This window comes from Vulpes vulpes, chromosome 2 (assembly GCF_048418805.1).
Source record: "Vulpes vulpes isolate BD-2025 chromosome 2, VulVul3, whole genome shotgun sequence".
In the NCBI taxonomy this organism is placed as follows: domain Eukaryota; kingdom Metazoa; phylum Chordata; class Mammalia; order Carnivora; family Canidae; genus Vulpes; species Vulpes vulpes.
In genome coordinates, this window is record NC_132781.1 from 161,383,457 (window position 1) to 161,408,085 (window position 24,629).

At 44.0% G+C, this 24,629-nt stretch overlaps 1 protein-coding gene across 4 annotated transcripts in view; it reads right to left on the reverse strand.

Annotated features, from left to right (window-relative positions):
• Positions 1–24,629, reverse strand: part of SPEN (spen family transcriptional repressor) — a 94,602-nt gene that overhangs the window by 2,329 nt on the left and 67,644 nt on the right. For all 4 annotated transcript variants that reach the window (XM_026011974.2, XM_072751109.1, XM_026011975.2 and 1 more), the window contains 7 exons: positions 22,634–22,785; positions 18,780–18,905; positions 18,018–18,131; positions 17,016–17,129; positions 15,471–15,571; positions 938–9,131; positions 42–551 (listed from right to left, as the gene is read on the reverse strand). In XM_026011974.2, coding sequence (XP_025867759.2) covers positions 42–551; positions 938–9,131; positions 15,471–15,571; positions 17,016–17,129; positions 18,018–18,131; positions 18,780–18,905; positions 22,634–22,785 — 9,311 coding nt within the window. The remainder of the gene's footprint in view (positions 1–41; positions 552–937; positions 9,132–15,470; positions 15,572–17,015; positions 17,130–18,017; positions 18,132–18,779; positions 18,906–22,633; positions 22,786–24,629) is intronic.

Below are 24,629 nucleotides of genomic sequence, written 5' to 3' on the forward strand. Positions count from 1 at the left end.
AAGGTTGGAGGGGAGCGGGGGGGGCCCCTGCCCAGGCTTACCTTCAGAAGCTGGACCATATCCACAGGCCTCTGGGAAGTCAGGTGTGGAGAAGAATCTGGTTTGGGAGTGGGCTGGGCTTCTGTGTGCGTCAGAGCCAGTCCTGGAGGGGTGCTGGGGCTTGAGGTTGTGGGGACAAACAACGGCTGCTTTGGGGCGGCCTGAGCAGGGAGAGGGGCCGGGAGGTCAGGCTTCAGGGAGACAGACACGGGGGAGGGGTAGGAGGTCTGGCTCGTCTCTGCCTGCGCCCTCTGAACCTGCACATGAGGCTCGGCTGGCCGGCTTGCGGGCACGGCGGGGAGGCGCGGCTGCTCTACTCCTGTCTGCGTCCCCTTCGCCTCCTGGGAGACCTGAGGCAGCTTGCCGCTTGGTGGCTGGCCCGGCTGGCTGAGCTGGGAGGGCTGGCAGGGCTGCGTGGGCTGGGCAGGCTGTGTGGACTGCACGGGTTGGGCAGGCTGTGTAGACTGTGCAGGCTGAGCGGGCTGCAAGGGCTCGCCTTCAGGAGCCGGGCCCTGGAGTTCGGCGGGGGAGAGGGACGGAGAGTTACACACAGCACCCTGCCCTCACCCCTTGTCCCCCGTCCCCCTCCGCCCAGCCACGGGCTCCGGGGCAGGGTCAGCTGCGGGCATCCCCTGGAAGTGAGGCCCAGGGCAGTGATCCTGTGGGCTCGCGGGCCTGAGGGTCCCGGGAAGAGGTCACCAGCTCGCTCCCACCGCCCGCCCCTGCCTGATCTCCCAGAGAGCTCCTTCCACGTCTCAGCCCTCTGCACGCTGATCGGATTCCCTCCTCCTGTAATTTAGGGAGCACCTCTTTAAAACCACGGACAGGGCGACCCATCCCAGGGTCCGTGCCGGCACGCGACCCGCCACAGGGAGGGAGGCTGCCGTGTGGCCCTCACCTGAGCGGGAGCCTTGGTCCGAGGAGGTAGGCCGATGGAGGCGGCAGCAGGAAACTGAGTGTGCGTGAGCTGAGCAGGGCCGTGGTAGGTGCGGATGTCTCCGTATCTGTACTCCTGAAACAGCTCCCCACTGGAGTGGACGATCTGCACGCCGTGCGTCACCACCACGGGCGGGGTCAGAGGCAGCCCCTGGAGCTGGTTGCTGGGGGTGACGGTGAGGATGCGGGCCTCACCGTGGGGGGCGGGGGCCGGGGTGGCCTTGGCTTCCGCAGTCTTGGCCACATCTTTCCCGGGCTGCTGAGGGACCTTGCTGGCCGGTGGCACCTTCACCACCCCGTCTGCCGCCCGGGGCTGTTCGCTGACTGCTGTCACATGCGGATGCACCATGATCCTCACGTCCCGGGGCACGGTGTACGGGTGCAGCCGGTACTCCGACTGCATGACCAGCACCTCTGACTGCACAGGGGCAGCAGCTCGAGCAACGGGCAGGTGATAATGCACTTCCTCCTCTGGGGGATGCTGGGGGGCCAGGGCTGGCACCCCCGCTGCAGCTGGCTGGGGCGTGCCCGCCCGCTGCGGGGCCCTGACCTCTATTTGCTGGGGCTGCAGAGGGGCCCTTGGTGAGTGAAGGGTCTCTGGCCGGATGCTGTAGGTGATGCTGGGCAGCGTGGGAGTGTTCATTCTCACCTCGCCCTGCGACAGGTGGCTGAGGGACACCGTCTGGGTGATGCTGTGGGGCGGCATGATGACAGACTGCTCCGGATGTATGCTAGAGATGAACTGAGGCACAGGAATGCCTGCAGCCAGCATGACCGTGGCATTAGTGGAGAGCGCGGTGGACGTGGTGCTGCTGGGGTGGCACGCTCTCGGGAATGGGGACGGAGCGGGCCCACTGGGTCGAGGAGAATGTGCATCTGGCTTTGTGGCTGCCAGATGGGACACTGTTCGATCTGTCGGGGTGCTGGGCCCCGAGGCGACGTGGTTCACTTCTGCAGGCAGCTTGCTGGGCAGAGCAGGAGGGTGGTGGGGGTTGAGAGCCGACCCCAGATTAGCTGGCTGGAGGACCTTGGTCTCTATTTTGAGGGTGACAGGGTCAGCAAGCTTTTTATTCGTGGTGACTATGCTGGGGGTGAGGACCAGCTGGTTGTGAACCAGCACCGGGGGAGTGTTTATGCCCTGGGTGAGAACCTTCACTGTGCCACCCTGGGTGACAGGTGTGGACACAGAGAGGTGAATGGGCTCGGGCTTCTCCAGGGACGGACGGTCAGCCTTCACGGATGAAATCACAGGAGACGCATTATACGTCTGGGCCGTCAGTACCAGGGTGGAATGGGTGGCCACGTTCGCATAGCCCGAAGGAGCCTGGGGGCCTTTGGGCGAAGGCTGTGATGGGGCGACAGAGTCGGGCTTGACCTGGGACTTGGCCACTGACTGCTGGAATTCGATGTCCATGGCGCTGGCCGGGGGGATCTGGCTGATTTTGGCGCTGATCCGCTGCGGCCCTTCAGTCTTCTGCCCCGAGTAGCTCAAGAGCACCACCCCTTCGGAGGTGTTCACGCGCAGCCCGGCGCCGGCGCCCGCGTCTGCTGGACGGTCGTCGATCACGGACATAGACCCCGGGTGGAACCGGCTGTTCTCATTTGTGCTCGGTCTGGGTTTGCACTTCGCCGATGGCGTGATCACCGCACCGGCGACAGTCACTGCACCTGTTGTAGTGGCGGTCACGCTGCCGGATGCAGCAGTCACCGCACCTGCCGTGACAGTCACTGCACCCGCATTCATGGTGCCCGTGGTGGCGTTCACCGTGCCCACGGTGGCGTTTACGGCGCCCGCGGCAGCGTTCACTGTGCCCACGGCAGCGTTCACTGGAGTGGTGAGAACATTCACCGGCCCCGTCAGGACGTTCACTGGGCCCTTGAGGACGTTCACGGGGCCAGCAGGAGTGTTCACCAGACCTTTCAGGGTGGTCACTGAGCCCTTCACGGGGCCCTTCAGGGCGTTGACCGGGCCAGTCAGGGCGTTCACTGGGACCAACGAGACGTTCACCAGGCCCGTCAGAGCACTCACCAGGCCGGTCAGGGTCTGAGGAGCTGGTTTTGCCAGGGTTATCTTTTGCGAGTTCTCCAAATCAATGCTCACAGGCATCCGGCTAATCACAGAAGTAATTTTGGGAGCAATGACGGGAGCCACCTTTTCCTTTTCAGCGGCTGCTGGAACCTCTGGGGCCGGTGTGTCAGAAGTGTTGGGTACCGGAGCTGCTGGTTTTTCTTCTAAAAGAGACTTCTTAGGCTCCACCGGAGGGGGGGCTGGTGCCTCGTGCAGGCAAGGGGCAGCACTGACAGGCTCTGCGATGGCAGTTGTCACACTCGTGGAGGTGATGCCAGTGGCAGATACGTATTTGGGGTCCATGAGGATCTTCCTCAGTGTACTGGAGCTGGTGTCGATGTCAGAAGCTTTTGTGTCTGGGGGAAGAGCTGGAGACGGGGTGGACTGAGCCCGAGGCTCCTCCTGCCTCGTGATCCACTCTGTGACCTTAGCAGGGGGACTCTGGTGTGGGACGCCCCCCGAGGTGACAGGGGGTGGGAGCTTTGCTGCAGTCACAGAGGGGATTGTGGGGGTGGGTGTGCTGGAGTCACTGGGTGGGGTCACGGGGTCACTTTCAATGATGGAATGCACCTTGAATCTGGCTTGAGGCTCGTCCTCCACCGGCACTGGCTGGGAGGGAACAGGGAGGTCTGGGAGTGCGGACGCTCTGGCGGGAGTCTTCTCCTCAATGCTGCTTTCTTGGGACAAATTCTCCACAGATGGAGTCTTGCTTGGGTCCAAAGCGCAGGATTCAGGCGGAGTGGCCTGGGGCTTTTCCCTCTGCTGCTCTTCCTGTGGAGTCTCCGGGGGTGGCACTGCTGTCCCCTCGTCTGTAGTAGGACTCTTGCTTTGAACTGGGTCAGGTTCCGGGACGTGGGTCTCTGCAGTGGCCCCCGTTTTCTTATTTGTATTCCGTTTGCGGCGCGATCGACTTGTCTTCTGGCGCCCTTTCTCTTTCCGAGTAAGAGTGACTTCTGCTTCTTTTGATCCTTTGGCTTCTGGCACTGGGTGGGAGGTTTCGCTGCCGCTCCCCCCAGCGTCCTTAGTATCTGCTGGGCCTGCTGAGGGATCAGTGGCACTGGCTGGTGGCCCAGAAGATTCTGCAGCAGCTGCGGTCTCCAAGATGCCAGACACGGCCTCGTCAGTCTCGGGCTCCATTCCTTCCCCGGGGGGCTGCGGGGCTTGAGAGCGGGGCTGCAGGTCGGTCTGGGCTTCGGCGGGGTAAGGTGCAGCTGCGGGGAAGTTTTCTGCCTCCCCAGAAATGTCATTGATGATGGAGCCGATGGCTGCAGCCAGTTCCGTTTCACTTGCTTGGTGCGCCGGCTTGTCCCCGTCCGCGGTGGAGCCCTCGGGCGCATCCGTGGCCGCCGCCGCCTTGAAGGCCGCAGCCGCCGTCTCAGTGAGCTTTGCAATGTTCTCCACGGCCTGCTCCAGCTCCATCTGCTTGGCTAGCTGATTTGCTTCTGGGGACGGCGTCGAGGCAGACACGTCTTCTTTCTCTTCCGTGTCCTTATCGGCAGGGGCCGGATCGCTGCTCACCTCGGCTGAGAAACCCCCTTCCTTCGGGGGATTCTCGCTCTTCTCGGCAGGCCCGGCCACCACCTCGGCCTCCTTCTCCACTGGCGGTCCCGCGGCGCCCACCGCCACACCGGGACTGACACTGGTGTCCACATTTTTCAGATTTGCAGATTTGTCCACTGCTGACCTAGCGTTTCGGGATCTTCCTCTCTTTGACTTGGAGTTCTTTTCAGGGGCTGTTTTTTTCTCCACCACTTCAACTGCAGGGGCTTCTGGTGCATTTTTGTCTGTGCTAATTTCTTTTCTGTCACGTTTTTGTTCACTTCCTGCTTCTTCTTTATCAGCCTTGGATTTTGTGTTATTTTCCTTCACATTTAGTTGGGGACTCACCTCAGTGGCCACTTCCTGACGTTCGGCATCAACTTTTGGCTCATTTTTCCCCCTTTTTCCTTGCGGGCCACCAGCTGCTCCTGATTTTTGGGCTCGTGGGGACCTCCATCCCTCAGCTGGTTTGAGTGTCTCAACTGGTTCTTTCGCCTCAGTCTCCTCATCTTCTTCGGCCCGACGGCGTGTTTTTGGAGGCCTCCCCCTTCTTGGGGTCGTGGGGACTGCCGCGGCCTCCTGCAGCTCTCGCTCCAGTCTCTTCCTGGTCACTCGTGGCTGCTCCACGGGCTCCTTGACGGGAGAACGGCTCTCGTGGTCACCCATGGTTGCATAGACACTCCTCACGTTCCGGCGCCTTGTTCGGCTGAGGGGCAGACTTGGTTCAGGGTGTTCCGGGTCTGCTGCTGCGTTTTTAGAGCCAGTCCGTGTAATCTTCTCTGCCTCCAACTTCAACTCTAAAAGCTTCTGGGCTTCTCCCCGAGGAGAATTGGACCGCTTGAGTTTCTCCCGGTCTATGCGCTCGCTCTTCCTCGTGACCGGCTTCTCCACGGTACTTGCTGTGGCAGCCTGAACAGGGGTCTTGGAACGCTTGCTTTTGTTTGTCTTTTTATCTTTTGTGGCAACGGGGGGATCGACCTCAGTGTCTTCAGAAGCTTGAGGCTGAACGTCAGGTACGACTTCAGCTTTCTGATCTGCAGTAGGCTCAACATGAGCAGCTGAGTTTGGCTTTTCCACTTTGGGCTCATCAGCTTCCTCAGGCTTCGGGGTCGGTTTCGGGAGTGCTGGGGTACTATCAGGCTCTGGATCTACAGTGGCCTCTGCCTGGGAAAACGAGGCGCCGGGGGTCGGAGGCTTGGTGTCCATATAAGGCAGCTGATCAGCTGATGAGTTCTCTTCCACAACCAGTGGAGCCCCGGCAGCATCTTTACTGGTGTCCACTCCTGAGGGCAGGTCGACCTGTTCGGTTTGCTGCACAGCCGTGGCAGCCTGCTCCGACACAGGCTTTGCTTCTTCTGAGGCAGAGGCTGGCTCCCTGGGCTTTTCTTCTGTCACCAGAGGCACCTCCCCAGCTTTTTCGCTGGCTGTTGTCTTCTCCAGTGACGATGATGCTGACTCTGGAGCCACAGCTGTCACAGCAGGAGGCCCAGTCGGAGGGGGAGTCTTCAGGTCTGACTCCTTACTCTCTGAAGCAGGTTCCGGGGTCTCAGGATGATCCTCAGTATCCTCCTGCTTCTCAACCTCTTTGGGTTTTTGGTCTTTTTCCTTTTCTTTCTGTTGCATTCGTGTGAGTTCCATAAATCTGCTATGGAAAAGAACTACAGGCTCTTGAATCAAATCAGCTGTGTTGTTTGCTCCATCAGATGTCTGCCGCCCATACAACCTCCCAGAAATGAAGTCTGATTCTTCATCTTTTCTTTCTAGATGCTGCAATCGCTTGGAATCTTGTTCAAAAATTGAGCTGTGTAAAAAACGAGATGCAAATAACTCTTGTCTTTCCTGTTCTTCTTCTTTATGATCATCTTTTTTATCATCCATTTTTCCTTCTGAATCAGTCCGAATTTTCTTCTTTTTCATGTACCAGGATGGAATAGGTCTTGGAGCAGAATCAACCTTTTCTTTATCTTTGTTGTTTCGAAAATTAGCGAAACGGGAGTCCCAATCAAGAAAAGACCAATTTTCTTCTCGAGATGAAGACAGCGATTTAGCTCTTTCAAGCAAAGCCTTAGTGTCTGGTGTGATTGTCTTATCCAATGCAAAAGAATAAAATTTGTTCCTTTCTAAAGAACTGGAGAGTCTTTCATCTCGCTCACGTAATTTGTCTTCTCTGTCCCTCAATAAAAAAGACAGCCGAGAACTCTCATATAAAGCAGAGGCTCTGGGTGAGTGGGACTTGTGTTCACCATCTTCATCAGAATCAGAAGGTACCTCACCAGGTTCCAAGTCACGTACAGACCTCTTTCGAAGGCTGTCTCTCTTAATTATGCTGTTTGGGAAACTCACGTCAAATCTGCTGGCATCTTGTTTCATTTGAGAATCCCACCGATTTAGTTCCTCTTCAGAATTCAAGACAGAGAGCTTTATTTTGGCCATGTCTGCCATCTGTTCTCTCCTGCTAGAATCATACGGATTAAATTTTAAGGACTCTTCTCTGACTGTTATGTTAGAATAGGGGAGACCTTTTTCATCCACTTTAGGAGATCCTTTTACTGATATGAGCCTAGGGGAGCCTACAGGGTCGTCTTCCTCATGGAAGGAACTGTGCCGGATACTGGGAGAGCCGCCAGTCCTTTCGGAGTCTTCACTGATTTGGCGTGAACTTCTGTAATTCCTCTCTCTCTTGGTGCAGATATCAAAATCAACATGGTCCATTCTTTTCTTTTTGCTTGGAGGAGAGTCATCAGTAACGTCTTGGGGGGGTTTGCCTACCTCGTGAACCAGACTCCGTCTTTCATATTCATCTACATCTTTTTTAGGACTGCCAAACTTCTCAGACTTGGCGATTTCCATCTCCATCTGCTGTTTTCTACGACTCTGTTCCATTTGTTTTCGGTAACTCTGCGTGTGATCGATATCAATGCCAATTTTTTCTTCAGTATTTACCGAATGTGGTTTCTCTTGGCTTGATTTACATTCAAGTGTCTCATCACGAAGACTGCAATAGTTTTTCCTAATATCTTCTCTCTCTGGTCCCTGATCATCTAATAACGGCAGCTGTTTGATTTGGGGTTTTGAGGGAATGGGCTTTTTTGACTGGATTTCTTGATTTTCCACAGATTCGCATACTGGTTCTCCCAGCCTTGCTTGCAGGTCTGAGTTGGGCCTTGAGCCAGTCCCAACAGAAACACTGGCAAGCTCCTGACAGTCTTTAGGGCTGGGAACAGCATTAAGTCTGTCTAGTTTGATTTTTTTAGATTCTCGTTTAAGAATTTCTTTCCTCACAGGTTTTCTTTCCGACTCTCCTTCCCTCAGCAGAATGACATCTCTAGATGATAGGTCAGGCTGCTTTTTTAAAAGTACCCGAGCCTCCTCCATCTCTGGACTACTTTTCTTGACTTCTGATTTTTGCCTTTCTGCTTTCAGATTAGAATCTGCAAAACGCCTCTTCCTTGCTTCCAGCTTCTCCAGATCTGCTGCACTGACCCCGTCAGCAGTCTGCTCTGGTTTTAGGTGCTTCCTGGGCTTAGGCCTACCTTCCTTATCAACCACTTCTATGTGGCTTGACAGTCCCTTTTCCTTTGGCACTTTCATTCGAATAGATTCCAGTTTAGACAAGTCAGATTTTGCAGGTTCCGTTTGACAGACCTGAAGTTTCTGATCTAGGACAGAAGACTTGGCAGTGTCATTATCAAGCTTGGCTTTCAGCTTTTCCAAAGGAGTGTGGTCAATAACTTTCCCCTCTTTCTCTTTCACTCGAGTCAAAACCACACAGGGCATGAGCTCCAGACGGTTTTTTGCTATTCCTTCTTTGTCAGCTTTCTCTCTGCTCAGTTTATTAGAACTCCGTGATTTTTCAGGGCTCTGTTCTCGCTCATTTTCTTGGTCTGTCTCTGAAGACTGAGAACTAGGGGAATGAACTTTTCCTTTTCGTTTCTGCTTTTCAGTTTTATCCTTTTCCACTTTTTCCTTCCTTATTAAGCGTCTTTCTCTTTCCACTCTCTCAGGATCAAAAGTCCTTTCTTTATCTGTCTTTTCATTTTTTGTATAGCGTTCCAAACGAGATTTGTCAAGTTTATCATATCTTGGAGGAGAAAGTGAGCTACAGCTCCCACTCCGGTCCGAAGACCGGCTATAAATCCTCCTCTCAGAATCACTTGGCAACCGCTCAGACTGTGAGGGAGATGCTCCAGGACTCTGTGGGCGTCGCAAGTGCACTGGGCTCTGACTGCGCTCAATTGGCCTCCTCTCATGGTCTCTGTCCCGATCAGACTCAAACCTTTCACGTTCTCTCTCTCGTTCCCTTTGCCTGTAACTGTACTCCCGAATATCTTGTTCATAAGGATCGTTTCTGTAATCCCTATATTCCCGAGGATCGTCATAGTATCGTGATTCATAGTAGTCTCCTTGGTAAGTTTCCCATTCTGAATAAAATTCTCTCCCTCGGGCTGGATAGTCCCGTCTGGAGTCTTCAGGATATGTGCCTGGAGTACGAACATTCTCATAATATGTACGATCTTGGCTATAGTCATAAGATCCCCTTCGTTCCTCTCTATCAAATATGAAAAAGAATGTATTAGTTGTTTTGTTTCCTTGTCACTGACACATTAAACCACACACATGAGATTAACGAAGTCCTGCTTCTAAAAATCTTGGGTGTCTGAGTGGCTCAGTCGGTTAAGCATCTGCCTTGGGCTCAGGTCATGATCTCAGGGTCCTGGGACCGAGCAGGGAGCCTACTTCTCCCTCTACCTCTGCCCCTCCCCTGTTCATGCTCTCTGTGTTCCTATGAAATAAATAAATAAAATCTTTAAAAATAAATAAAAGTAAAATAAAACTCTTTGCCATTGTTTACTCATTAGTTAGATGTGGACTGTCCAATACTATCCATAGCCACAACCCACATGTGGCTATTGAGAACTTGAAATTTGAGATGTGAATACAGAATACACACTGGACTTGGTAGATTTAATTTTAAAAAAAGAAATACTTAAGTATATTTAGATTGGTTATATGCTGAAATAACATTTTAGACATACTGAGTTAAATAAAATTAATTTTACCTTTTCACTTTTTTACTGTGTCTACTGGGATATTGACTTATTTATTTATTCATTTTTTTATAATTTATTCATTCGTTCATTCAGAGAGAGAAAGAGACAGAGACACAGGCAGAGGGAGAAGCAGGCTCCATGCAGGGGGCCCGACATGGGACTCGATCCTGGGTCTCCAGGATCATACCCTGGGCTGCAGGCAGCGCTAAACCGCTATGCTACCGGGGCTGCCCTAGGACATTTAAAACCACAAATTTAGTTTGCATTATGTTTCTACTGGACAGCACTTCAGCCCTTCTTTATTCTTTAGGTTGAAGTATCATGACTTATAATGAGCACTGGTATTAAATGGTATCATATCCCCACATTCATGTCTTTCATAATTACTTTTCTGCCAAAAGATTTTTTTACCACAACTTGGGAAACAAATGTATTATTGGGAAAGAGAATAATCTAACTGAAATCCTCCTACCTACATGACCCATATAACATTGGTAACACCTCTATCTCAATTCACAATTAAAAAAAAAAAATGTTGGAAGTCAGTCTCCCTCAGCTGTCTCACTTGTAAAATGGTGGTAAACTTTCCTCATAAGGCTCTTAAGAAGATTAAATAAGGTAACAGTTTTAAGAACTTTCCTGACAAAATGCAAGGCACATACTTGGCCTTTAGTAATGTTACTTTTCCCCAACCACCAACTGAACACAGGCTTTGTGTGAGATTCCTCAATTGTAAAGGAATTCAGCATGGTTTTCTTTGATAGTGACCTATTCAGGGCATTCAAGATAGGAATTAAATTTACACACAAGAACATGTATGAGGGGGGATTCCTGGGTGGCTCAGTGGTTTAGCACCTGCCTTTGGCCCAGGGCGTGATCCTGGAGTCCCAGGATCAAGTCCCACATCAGGCTCCCTGCATGGAACCTGCTTCTCCCTCTGCCTATGTCTCTGCCTCTCTTTCTCTCTCTGTGTCTCTCATTAATAAATAAAAAATATTTAAAAAAAAAGAACATGTATGAGGGATAAAATGAAATTTACCCGTAACAAAGGCCAATTCTTTCACTCTCATTCATTGTCCATTTTTGTTCCCTCAAGCAGGTCATACATTCTACACAGTACTGCCTTTTTTATTTTTATTTTATTTTTATTGGAGTTCACTTTGCCAAACAGTACTACCTTTAGTGGCTTACTAAAACATAAACAAATTTAGAACTTAAGCCCCTAAAGGAATGAGGTGGTTTGTTGTTTTGTTTTGTTTTGGTCTTCTTGTAACGGTCTCAGAGGAGGCACTCAAGTACCTGTTGAAAGAATGAATCTTAGGAAAATATGTCAGGGGTGCCTGGTGGCTCAGTTAAGTCTCTGCATTCAGGTTAGGTCATGATCTCAGGGTCCTGGGATTCAGCCCCGCATCGGGCTCCATGCTCAGTAGGGAGCTCCTTCTTCCTCTCCCTCTGTCTTCCCCCTGCTCATGCTCTGTCTCTCTCTCTCTCTCTCAAATAAATAAATGACAGATTCCTAACTCTGGGAAACGAACAAGGGGTGGTGGAAGGGGAAGTGGGCAGAGGGATGGGTGACTGGGTGACGGGCACCGAGTGGGGCACTTGATGGGATGAGCACTGGGTGTTAAGCTATATGTTGGCAAATCAAACTCCAATAAAAAATATACCAAAAAATTTAATAAATAAATAAGGAAAAGAAAAAGGAAGGAAGGAAGGAAGGAAGGAAGGAAGGAAGGAAGGAGAAAGAAAGAAAGAAAGAAAGAAAGAAAGAAGAAAGAAAGAGAAAGAAGAAAGAAAGAGAAAGAAAGAAAAGAAAGAAAGAAAGAGAAAGAAAGAAAGAAAGAGAAAGAAAGAAAGAAAGGGAAAGGGAAGGAAAGGAAAGGAAGAAAAATATGTCAAAGCTACTACTGGGTGATGTTCTAACTCCCTCTCTATAGCAAATGAAGCATCTAAGGTTTCAAACATTCAACACTGGAAGCATCAATAACACACTGTTATATGTATTTATACAGAATTTCTCAGTCTAGAGAGAATATTTTATGAGAGTATCTATATTATTTTGTTTAATTGGATTCAAGATGATCTTTCTAGAGTTCCACAGGAATCAGATTCTTTGCCTAAATAATGGCCAGCCACCTTAAAATAAATGTTTCAAAGCATGGAACTTGGCTAATTCATTGCCACCATAAATACAAATTCCAAGGAAGCAACTTTTCATACATAAAGGTAAACATACTGTATGCTTTCCAATATAAATTAAGACATCTAGAATGGTCACCAGTTCACTTCCCACATTGAAAGCAGGCTTGGGGCAACTGGGTGGCTCAGTTGGTTAAACATCTGCCCTCAGCTCAGGTCATAATCCCAGGATCCTGGGATCGAGTTCCGCATGGGGATGGATCCCTGCTCAGTGGGGAGCCTGCTTCTCCCTCTCCCTTTGCCTGCTGCTCCCTGCTTGTGCTGTCAAATAAATAAAATCTTAAAAAAAAATATATATATGTATATATATATATTTAACAGTAAGCTTAAAGTCATACTGTAAAAACAGTCAAGGTTATGTTTTAGATTAATCAAACTAAAACTATACCCCAAATATGAAAAAGTTACATAAATCAAAGGTATATGCATAAACATTAGTGCTAGAGCTCTGTTCAGCTTAATAAATACTGATTCTGCACATATTTTGGTGGGCCCTCTGACTACCAAAAGAAATGAGTGCTCCTGTTCCCAAAGAATGCAACTCAAGCAGGTTAGACAGTACAACTGCACACTGGTACCATGGACAAAAGGGTCTCCAAAGAACCTAGAAAGGACAAGTTTTGAGATAACTCTATTCACATGACTGCACAATACCTCAACTCCTTGGGACACCTGAGTGGCTCAGCAGTTGAGCTTCAGCCTTCAGCTCAGGGCGTGATCCCAGGATCCAGGATCAAGTCCTGCATTAGGGGCACCTAGGTGGCTCAGCGATTTGGTGCCTTTGGCCCAGAGCATGATCCTGGAGTCCCAGGATCAAGTCCCACATCAAGCTCCCTGCATGGAGCCTGCTTCTCCCTCTGCCTGTGTCTCTGCCTCTCTCTGTGTCTCTCATGAAAAATAAAACCTTAAAAAAAAAAAAAGTCCTGCATTAGGCTCTCTACAGGGAGCCTGTTTCTCCCTGTGTCTCTCCCTCTCTATGTCTCTCATGAATTAATGAATAAAATCTTTAAAAACAAAAATCCCACTTCCCCTAAGTAGTTGGGAAATTCATCTAAAGCATAATGGAATCTTGCAAATTCATCTTGATATCATTTTGGTAGTGTAAACCTCAATGCACTAGCAGGTAGCACTGGGTTTATCTCCTGCCCAACATCTTAACCTGTGACCTTATAGCGAAGTCATCTGATCTTCAGTTCCCACCAAAAGTAACACAAGAGAGTCATGGCCCTACCTCTCTGACACAGTATTTGAGGGAATAAATGAAATGCTACTTTAAAAGTGCAGTGCCCTATGCAAATCAGTCACTATTTGCATTTCTGAGCTAAGCTATCATTAAAGCATTTTTTTCATTCATGCATTAACTATTCCTTCCATTCTATGGAAAGGGCAAATATCCTACAGTTCTGCTGCAAGGAATGCATTCCATAAGAACTGCCCTCTGAAACCAAAGGGGGCAACACTGAGTCACCGTTAAGTCCCACATCATCCCACTTCCTACATCAGGAGATAAAAGCCATTCAACAGGGATAAATAACCATGGATAAGAGCCAAAGAACAAAGCCAGAGCTAGATCATCAGTAAAATGAGTGAACTTAAGTGGTAATATACAAAAAGTAACACCCACACAATACTATCCAACCCTCACAAGATAGTATTCTTTGAAAAATATTTAATGTATGCAGAGAGGATTTTAATGGATGTTTTATGTCTTAGGTGTCACTAGGCCATCAACATACTTTCCACCAGCTTACCGGCAAGAATTCCTATAAGCGCTTAAAATGTTAACAATGATTTCAAACTGCTACTTGGGGAGTCAGGCTGGAGAATGTTTTTCTCTCTCCATAGACACATTAATTCTCCATATGCACATGCACATGCTTTCTCACACATACACGAACTGACACAGGAAAGCCTTGTACTGAAACTGATTTTCTGGCTAGAGGGCTGTGGGTTCCAATCTATTAGTGAAAAACAATCAAATCCTTAGAAGTTCAAGTTTTTGGGGATTTGGCTGTGGGGTACATTTTTTACTTAAAAAAGCTCCCCAGGACCAGCCACGTGGCTGGCTCAGTTGGTAGAGCATGTGACTCTTAATCTGGGGGTTAAAAGTTCAAGCCTACATTTGGGTGTAGACATTGCTTAAAATCTTTAAAAATAAATACATAAATAATAAAAATTAAAAACTTTCCCAGTATTCAATGATTCCTGTACAATGTTCCAAAGAAGTGACTCAAAAACAAACAAAAAAACATACCTTCTATGACTTAAAAATAAAGTTGCAAGAACAGGCAGTAAGAAGGGAATGTATTCCCAGGCAGCACAATCAGGATTTGACTCATACTTGTTGAACTAGAGTAACTAAAGGCATTTTCACACACAGCCTTTTGTTTAACACATATGTACAGGGGTGGAGATCCAGTGGTGACATTCCAAGATACTTAATCATAGAGGCATGTCTGGACAAACAGCTTGACCATATGGATGATAGTTTCTACTTTCAAATGTGATTGGGTACTGAAGCACTTGGTGACACGATGTAGATGTTTTAGTATATTCAGTCTAAAAAAGTCAATTATCATTTGGGGGACCGTTTTAAGCTACAGAGATAGCCTGGTTCAAACTATGAGACTTAAAAATGATTCTGGAACTGCAAGGTTTCCTACAAGCAGCAGAAAAGAATATCAAATACATTACCATGACCAAAAAAAATAACAAGTGGAAATAAGTTTTATTTTTTATATTGCTAAAGTTACCAATTTATAATGCTCTGGCTTACTGATTCACAAATACTTATTTAGAATATTCAAATTTAAAGCAAAAAGAAGGCTCTTGATAACCTTTTCAATTAAAAAAAAAAAATTTTTTTTTTAAAGTAGACTCCATACCCAGTGTGGAGCCCAGTGCAGAGCCCAAACTGCTGACCCCGACTAAGATCAAGAGTCAAACATTCAACTTACTAAGCCACCCAGGGGCCCCTCAATTTTTAAAAAATTAATTGTATGAGCACATGCACATTAATAATATGGATGTTGTAATTACTAAATATACAGGCACTTAACAGTTTCCAGTGCCTTTCAACATGTTATGTTTATTTTTTTTTAAAGATTTTATTTATTTATTCATGAGAGACACAGAGAGAAAGGCAGAGACACAGGCAGAGGGAGAAGCAGGCTCCATGCAGAGAGCCCAACGTGGGACTCAATCCCGGGTCTCCAGGATCAGGCCCTGGGCTGAAGGCAACACTAAACCGCTAAGCCACCTGGGCTGCCCCATATTTAATTTAAAACTGTTAGGCAGGATGATTTGTACATAGTTATTATCTAACAAAACAGTAACTCTTTCAAATTATAATACAAGCACTCAGTGAGAAACATATTTAGCTTAACCTAAATCCCACGAGCCACATGAAAACTGGATTCATAAAAATAAACCTATGTTTCTATATGAGGGGATAAAAAGGAAAGAAGTTTTTCTGGGATGAGTGTAGAAAGAAGGGGTGAAAAATAAAATCTAATACCATCTAAATTTGATGTATTTAAAAAAACAAACAAATAAATTTGATGTATTTGAAATTTTAAATTCAAACTATGCTGACAGTTTAAAATGCATACCTTCTTGCTTGGAAAAAAAATACATACCTTCTTTCTGCTAACATTTCATAAAAGTCTCTAATATCTTGACCAGATTTTTCCATACAGTGATAAAATGCCAGCTGACTTTCCCGATTTGCAAAATCCACCTTAAAAAGAAAGAATAGCAGGTGTTTGATTCAAGTTTCAGCAGTTCAAGATGGAAAGCGTTATCAAATTTGAAAACCCTTCCCAACACAGCCCTCTGAATAAATTTCAAGTAAGAGCAATCTGTCTCAAGTAAATCAAACAGTCCTCATAACTGAAACTGTATTTTGTTAACCTAAAATCTCTCTCAAATTCAACACACATCTTTTTTTTTTTTAATTTTTTATTTATTTATGATAGGCACACAGTGAGAGAGAGAGAGGCAGAGACACAGGCAGAGGGAGAAGCAGGCTCCATGCACCGGGAGCCCGACGTGGGATTCGATCCCGGGTCTCCAGGATCGCGCCCTGGGCCAAAGGCAGGCGCTAAACTGCTGCGCCACCCAGGGATCCCTCAACACACATCTTGATGAAGAACTATAATTTAAGGTTCTGGAACAATACTGAGGAGTGGAAAAGGCAAAATGGAAAACTGAAACAATACCTATTGGGATTCTAAGTTGCCAAATAATCAGATCAACTAAACCCAGCAATTTGTGCTACATGTGAATTTGCTGGAACCACAGTAGAACATAAAATATGGAAGAACAATTAAACTTCACTCACAGCTTGGCCACCGAGTCATTTAGACCTATGATACCCATCATCTATCAAGATCTTGTTTCGAAACACTTGTTTCCATCTAACCATCACAGGTACTAAGTGCATAAATTCCTTCAAGTCATCATGTTTTTAAACAAAAGATTTTTTTTTAAGATTTTATTTATTCATGAGAGACACACACACAGAGAGAGAGAGAGAGAGAGAGAGAGAGAGAGAGAGAGAGAGGCAGAGACAAAGGCAGAGGGAGAAGCAGGGAACCCGACATGGGACTTGACCCGGGGTCTCAAGGATCACGCCCTGGGCCTAAGGCGGCGCTAAACTGCTGAGCCACCCAGGCTGCCCTAAACAAAAGTTTTTATTTTTATTTTTATTTATTTATTTATTTATTTATTTTTTTAAACAAAAGTTTTTAAACAAAAACAGCAGATAATAGATAGACTGTTCAGTGGTTACCCACTCTCTAGGAGAGGAGGAAAGAAGAGGAAAAGAGGATCATTCAGGAAGCTAGAATGACTGACCCTTCGAGCTCCTGGGTGTGCAGATGCCCACAGGTGAACCTGGGCCAGAGTGTACTTAGGGTTTGCACTGTAAGCATCATGTGCCTTGGGTGTAAAGCAGCACATTCCCTTGAATGACATGATTTTTAGGGAAGGCTCTGTGGCTAATGACCCTGTGGCCTCAAGTAGCCAAGTATTCAAAAAGTATACAATCCTCTTAAAAACAGGACATATAGTGCATATCCTGCAAACCACTCCCCTTGCTGGCCACCTACAAAATGTGTTACTAAGAGGGTGGGATCTCAGTATGATTTTGTTTCACTTCTGTTTAAAGTCATTCTGCACACCTTAATTTTATTCCCACCGATTTTCCTCCCCTTGGTCTCTTTTACAGCTGCTTGTGCATATTCAATTTCATTGTAGAGAACCAGGGCCATGCCTTTTAAGCGGTCAAACACCACCTATAAAAAAGCAAAAACACAAAACAAAAAACAAATAAGAGCCTCAATAGTGGGTATCATGGCTTGAAGTAGATCATGCCTTTATTTTGTTTTTATGTATTTTACTTTATTTTCCATGTTGAGGGAGTCCTATACTATACTCGAGTAAGCATTCTTGTAGTTTTGGCTCAAAAACAACAACAAAAAAACCACCAACACCCTTGAAAGAGAGAAAGCAACGTAGAGCACTGAATCAACAATAAATTTCAGTTAATTTTGGTTATAAGTACTATTATCTTAAAGCTCCTGGATTTTTAATTTACATCAGCAGTCTTTATGACGTGTGTTTCTTCCAACAATCAAAGCTACACTGAAAGAAATGCTGACATTATGTGCCACACCCATCACAGTGGGAATCTGCTCTCAAGGAGTTCAAAGCTCTACTTTCACATAATGGAACGGGGTCCAGAGAACCTCCTACTGCTGTGTGTGTGTACATTGCCAACACGGGTTAGATGTGTATTCTGTTGTATGACTGTCCCTTTAAAGTCATCTTCTTTGTTGTTGTTATTGTATTTTTTTAAAATGAAGTCTAATTACATATTAGTGTGAATGTGAATAACTAGATAAATAGGCTGATTTTAATGAGATAAAATTATAAAAACTCCTAAGAAACATTCTATTTAACAGTATTATGCAAATTAGTTTCAAAATTCATCATCTTGGCTAGTTCAGAATAGTTTTACAAAATACTTCTGCATACCATAAGCTAACAGATGCTGATGCCTTTCTATGACAAGTTAGGAGTTATTAAAGAGGAAAACAATACTAAACTTGGGGCTGAAAGGACAGAATACCAAGAACAGAGTCAGAAGCAACCGGACACCAACACCAAAACCTCCCACCTACCTTTACCACAGGCCCGTATCGGCAGAAATGTCGTGTTAAATACTGATCTGACACATTTGAAGAAAGGCCATCTAACCACACGCAGTTTGTAGGCATGCTTTTTCCAAAACCCAGCTAGATAGGAGAAGCAAATTTTCTATTAGTAAAGTCACCAATTATTCAATTACAGAATTCTGAAAAAAAACTATCTTCTGTAGGAATCTTATCAAGCATCATCCCAAGGGGCAACCATCTGGTATAAAATCAAATAGAAATTTACACAAAACTAATTCTGCTAGGGTGAGTATTAATTCATCAGATTTTAGTTTATGGACTCCGGGCACTTAGCCATTTTTTTCCCAGGCAGATTTTCTTTTTTTTTAAAGATTTATTTATTTCAGTGGGGGAAGGAAAGAGGGAGAAAGAGTCTCAAGCAGACTTCCGCACCGAGCACAGAACCCAACACAGGGCCCGATCTCACAACCTGAGTCAAAACCAAGTGTCGGACACTTGATTGTGTCCTAAAATCTTTTACATAATCTCTACAACTCATCGTGGGACTCAAACTTACAACCCTGAGATCAAGAGTTGCATGCTCTACAGACTAAGCCAGCCAGGAGCCCCAGCAAGTATTAATTCAGTTTGTAATATAGGAGGATGAGGATGGAAAGAATTATATCACCAATACGATTATCTAACTGTACTGCCATTTTAAACAATCAGACACACACAAAAAAAACTTCTAAATTATAATATCATAATAACTTATGCAAAGTCCTTTACCTTGAGACGATTATTTCCAAGGTACTCTCCATCCATCTTCTTAATAGCTTTACAAACACTGGCAATATCACAGTATTGCAAGAATGCATACTGAGGGACTCCATTTACTTTCTTAATATCAATATCCTGAAAAAGCCAATGAGTATCACTTAGTGACATGCCAACAGGAAAATAAATCAGAATAAACCAAACCCAAATGAAGTGCATATTTCTCAAAACAGTCATAATTTCCAAAAATCATTTTCTTAGTTAAAATTGTTTATTGTAATGCTGTAAATAGCCTGAAAGACTACACAATACAGCATTTGGAGTCACAACCATGCAAACCTTCCTATGTGAAGCTCTTTGCAGGAAAGAAATTACAACCTCAAAATTTTAAATCCATAATACCTGTATTAAGAGAAATTTATGAATAAAAAAAGGCTGTGCTTGACTCAGTAGTGCATATACTAAAACTGGAACAATACAGAGAAGATTAATAAAGAAAAGGGAGCCTATTTACCAAAAACCTATGAAGTACAGTTGACCTTGAGCAACAATGTGGTGGCAGTGAGGGAGTTAGGGCACCAATCCCCAAGGCAGTTGAAAATCTACATATAACTTCTAACTCACCAAAACTTAACTATTCACAGCCTACTGTTGACCAGAAGCCTTGCAGATAATAGTCCATTAATACATACTTTGTATATATTATTATTACTATACTCTTAAGGTAAGCCGGAGGAAAGAAAATGTTATTAAGAAAATCATAAAGAAAATTGTCCACATATAAGTGGATCCATGCTGTTAAAACCCATGCTGTTCAAGGGTCAACTGTAATTCCCTTCTGCAAAAATTTAAAATCCTTATTAGGGGCAGGCCATTTAAAATGTAATATATGAGAAAAGCACGAATGGTAAAGAAATCAAGTTTTCAAAAAGCTACTTAAAATATGAGATCCTAAATTAGAAGACTCATTCTATCAGTATATCTAATGGAACCAAGCCTGGTGACTGGTATATATGGTAATAATCTCTCATATCCAGAATGAAGAAATATATACTCAACTACTTTGTGAAGATGTATCAGAACACCATCCCTAGATTAAAGAAATACTCTATAAAGTCACAGCCCTATCTCTTTATTTCTTTGTTAAGTTTACTTATTTATTTTTAAGTAGTCTTTACACCCAACATGGATCTTAAACTCACAACCCTGAGATCAAGAGTCACATGGTTTTCCAACTGAGCCAGTCAGACACCCCTAACCCCATCTCTTCAGAATGCTTGAAATCTGTACTCACATCTGACACTCTGGTCCTGCCTGTTTAGACAAGGTGATGTAAAAATCTTACTTACTTACATATGAAAACGGTCCGGAGAAACCAGACACCAGAATACCAAAACTTCAATAATGACCCATATTGTGATTATCTAAAATATTCTGTGAATCACAATATCTAAAGTATTGTGATGACCTAAGCCTCATTAAGGGTCACGAGTCAATAAGCAAAAGCTGAAACAGAGCAAAATGAATAATGCATTTAAAGAGCTGTTTAGTGAGACCTTTAAAAAAAGCAGTAATTTATATTCAAAATAGTTCTACTTAAGTAATGGTAAATAGGGGCTGATTTTCACCATAATGTAGAAAGTAACAACTGAGGATAACATTTAAGAGAAATGGTCTCCAGATTCACCACATAGGTTCTTTTAGCTATAGCGTAATTTGTTATCAATAAGCAGCAGACCATTTCCCCAAAGTTTGTGTGTCATTAAAAGTCACCCTCATAACAATTGGAAATGTGATGAAGTGAGGTTTTCAAACAGAATGCTAAGAAGCATTGCTCTTAAAACTCAGTAATCACTCCATTTTCAGCAACTCTCTTCATGAAAATGTATCCATGTGTCCAAATGTAACTTCTTATACTCCCTCAAAATTCAAAGTAGTAGCCATACTCAAATGAAAGTATGTCTGGGGGTACCTGGGTGGCTCAGTTAGTTAAGTGCCTTCAGTTCAGGTCATGATCCCAGGGTCCTGGGATCGAGCCCCACATGGGGTTCCCTGCTCAGCAGGTAGTCTGCTTCACCCTCTCACTCTGTCCCTTCCCTCTGCTTGTGCTCTCTCTCTCTCAAATAAATAAAATCTTAAAAAAATATATGCCTGAAAGTTATATTAATTCATAGACTCATAAATGCCAATGAGCAAATTAAATATTAGGTAACTGTAAAAAGAAAAAACGCTGAAGCCCACATAGGCAAGTGAACTCCAGGTCACTCATCTAAGCAGGCAGCATAGCTAGAATTAGAGGATATGATAAAAGAACTTAAATTAAAATAACTGAAAAAGAAAATATATGTTTTGCTGTTTCTCTAAATATGTATCTTATTTTTTTCTTAACTTTCTACCAACCACTTCTCTCACCTCTACTCCCTATGAGGTTTATTTATTTATTTTTTTCCCTATGAGGTTTAGATCAGCTACAAGCCCAAATGTTTTTTTTTATATATATATATATAAATTTTTATTTATTTATGATAGTCACACACACACACAGAGAGGCAGAGACACAGGCAGAGGGAGAAGCAGGCTCCATGCACCGGGAGCCCGACGTGGGATTCGATCCTGGGTCTCCAGGATCGCGCCCTGGGCCAAAGGCAGGCGCCAAACCGCTATGCCACCCAGGGATCTCAAGCCCAAATGTTTTATTCTCTAGATTATGTCATTAAAAAAATAAGGATTTTTGCTTACATCACTGTAAATAAGGATAGCTGGATGTGTGCACAAGTGTGCACACACATCCCTGAAAGATTAACAATTATTATTCCTACCCAGAACATTTTTTTACTCTCCAAAGTTCAAATTTATATAGCAATTTCTTTGCTGTTATTAGAGAGACAGAAATAATTTTCCTACTTTTTCAAATATAAAACAAAGTAGTATATATATCCCAAGGGTACAAAGCTTAACCAAACTATTTTTATTAGAAAGGGACTCCAGTTTTGAGTCATAAGAACAACAACAACAACAACAACAACAACAAAACCTCCAAATTCCTAAATTTAACAATGACTTAAATATAAAAAGTGATTCTAATTAAAATTTCAAAATAGAACTGAGCTTCCAGCATGACATCCACATTCCAGTAATCCCCAAGGTAGTCTGAAGTGCACTATGAGAACACAATATTCATATACTAAAGCTGCGGCTTCTTTCTTACAAACATATTTTCTTCTCTTTATTTCCCTTCCAACTCACAAGACTAGAGACAGCATGGACAAAGAAAAATAAGAAAAATGGATTGAAAGGGATGCGTGATCCTGGAATCCCGGGATCCCTGCATAGAGCCTGCTTCTCTCTCTGCCTGTATCTCTCCGCATGTCTCTCTCTCTCTCTCTCTCTCTCTCTCTCTCATTCTCCTGAATAAATAAATAAAATCTTGATGCAGCAGCAGTTTAGTACTGCCTTCGGCCCAGGGCCTGATCCTGGAGACCTGAGATTGAGTCACACATAGGGCTCCCTGCATGGAGCCTGCTTCTCCCTCTGCCTGTGTCTCCCCCCCTCTCTCTCTGTGGGTCTCTCATGGATAAATAAATAAATCTTAAAAAAAAAAAAGATAGATAGATAGATAGATAGACAGACAGACAGACAAAATAGAGACCAATACCTATTATATAGTTTCACATACACACATAAAACAGTTCTCCAATGAGTTTTCCTGCATCATCTTTTTAGCTGGAGTTAAAAACACATAGGGCAAAGTATTTATTACACCATGTAAATAACACCTTTCCAAATATAATCTGTACTATGCTTTATGTTTTACAACAAAGATCTAAAACTGTTTTTACTGTTAAAAAAAAAAAAAAACAACATACCACAATTTCTCCAAAGCGCTGGAAGATGTTGCGAAGGTCATGGTAAGTAGTGGTTTTTTCAAGGTTGCCAATAAAGAGAGTTCTTGTTGCTTTGGGGTGAAATTCATCTATCCTTTCATCCAAAGGACGAAATTCATTTTCACTCTCCGTTTCTGTTAAGTGGGATGGGGGCAGGGTAAAAAAGAAAAGAGGTTTTTTTTGTTTTGTTTTGTTTTTTAAGTAATCTCTACACACCCAATGAGGGGCTGCGAATTCATAATCAAAAGATCAAGAGTTGCATGTTCTACTAACTGAACACCAGCCAGGTGCCCCAAACAAAAGTGTATTTTAATGTGTATTTATATATCATGGGAAAATCTACACTTAAGCTAAGTCTCTAAAATATTGGGCTTGAATATCATACAATCTAAAAAATTAAATATACATTTTCAGAAACAGCTGCCTTTTGCTAACTCCAAAGGCTAAACAAACTTGTCAACAAAACTTAGGGGGAAGGAACACATTCTTTGATCTTTAAAACAGCAAAGTGGACTGAATTTCAGTCTGTAAATTGATTTGTTTTAAAAATAATCACTGACACAGAAATAGATTTTAAACCCCAGCAAAAATAGTAATTACTTAAGTCTAATCTTAGGTTCCAGAAATTATGCAGCAGGCTCTCAATGGGAAGTATAAAACTACAATCTGAAACACATATAAAACTCAACTGAAAATAGCTACATTACTTAATTCACTTTATAACATTTTAGAAAATAGCATTTTACATTTGTCATGCTAATTAACACAGCTCAAGTGTCTGAATGTAGCAACTGTTAGATACAAGAATAATAACTGTTTGAAAATTGACTGAAGTAGCACTTACAAACTTGCTACTGCAAGGTCCCCAATGACGAACAAGAGGAGACTCAAGGACTCCTATGTTTTCTGTTTCTTATGATCAAAAGCCCTGGTTCAGTGTCTAATTCAACCATGTCTTTTCTCTGAAACTCCATTTCTAAATGTTCATCTCTCATGAACAATTTCTAAACCTGGTCCACAGCAGATCATTCAATGTTTTGTCAATAAGAACTATATAACACAGCCTATATGTTCTCTCTCTTTTAATGTAAAACAAAGCCATACAAAAAAGTTAGTATTTAATCGACTTGACTGAAACAAAGTGTTTAGGTCCATGCACTGCATATTACTGATGTCAACAACAAAGATATTAAAAAGATTCAACTTCTGAGCTGCTGAGTGAATTCACACAGAACACACCTCACTCCTGATTCCAGTTTCATAGCTCTAATGGTAGCTCAGCTTAATCTTTCTAGCCTCATCAAGGAATATGTACTTCAAAAAAAAAAAAAAAAAGGAATATGTACTTTCATGGAGTCAGGTGGACCCAGAAAACCACCAGGGCTCATGTGCTTGACTCTATCCTGTATTTTCATTGTATTTTTCGGGGAGAGATCTTATTTCAAGATCAGCTAGGTAGGTCTTCTTGAAACTACCTAACAGAGGGCACATATTTAGGAATACTTCATTTAAAAGGGGAGAAAAATAAAAGAAAAAATAACTCAGAAATATCTTTAGCTTTTTATTCCAAAAGGCAGAATGCAACCATTCAAATCTATACCTGTTTTATTTACACCATATAGCTCAGTAAACATTTCAAAACCAGAAATTCAGTTTAGCAAAGATTTTTATAAAGTGTATTTTCCACATGTAATCTATTTAATCTTCATGATCAGTTTAAGTCTTAATGCCTATGTATCACTGAAAAAACTCTACTATCCCAAATTTTCATGTTTACTGGATTGCAATGCTCCACACAGGATTAAGAAAGCATAATCTTAGAAGCCACCAGGGGTCTATCTGCAAAGATGGGCTTCTTAGATTTAGATCTTTTTTTTTTTTTTTTTTTAATTCCAAGAGGTCCTTGACCTAAGGAAACAATCACCTCCCCATACATTTCAATACAAAACATTTATGACTTAACCATCCAACAACATAA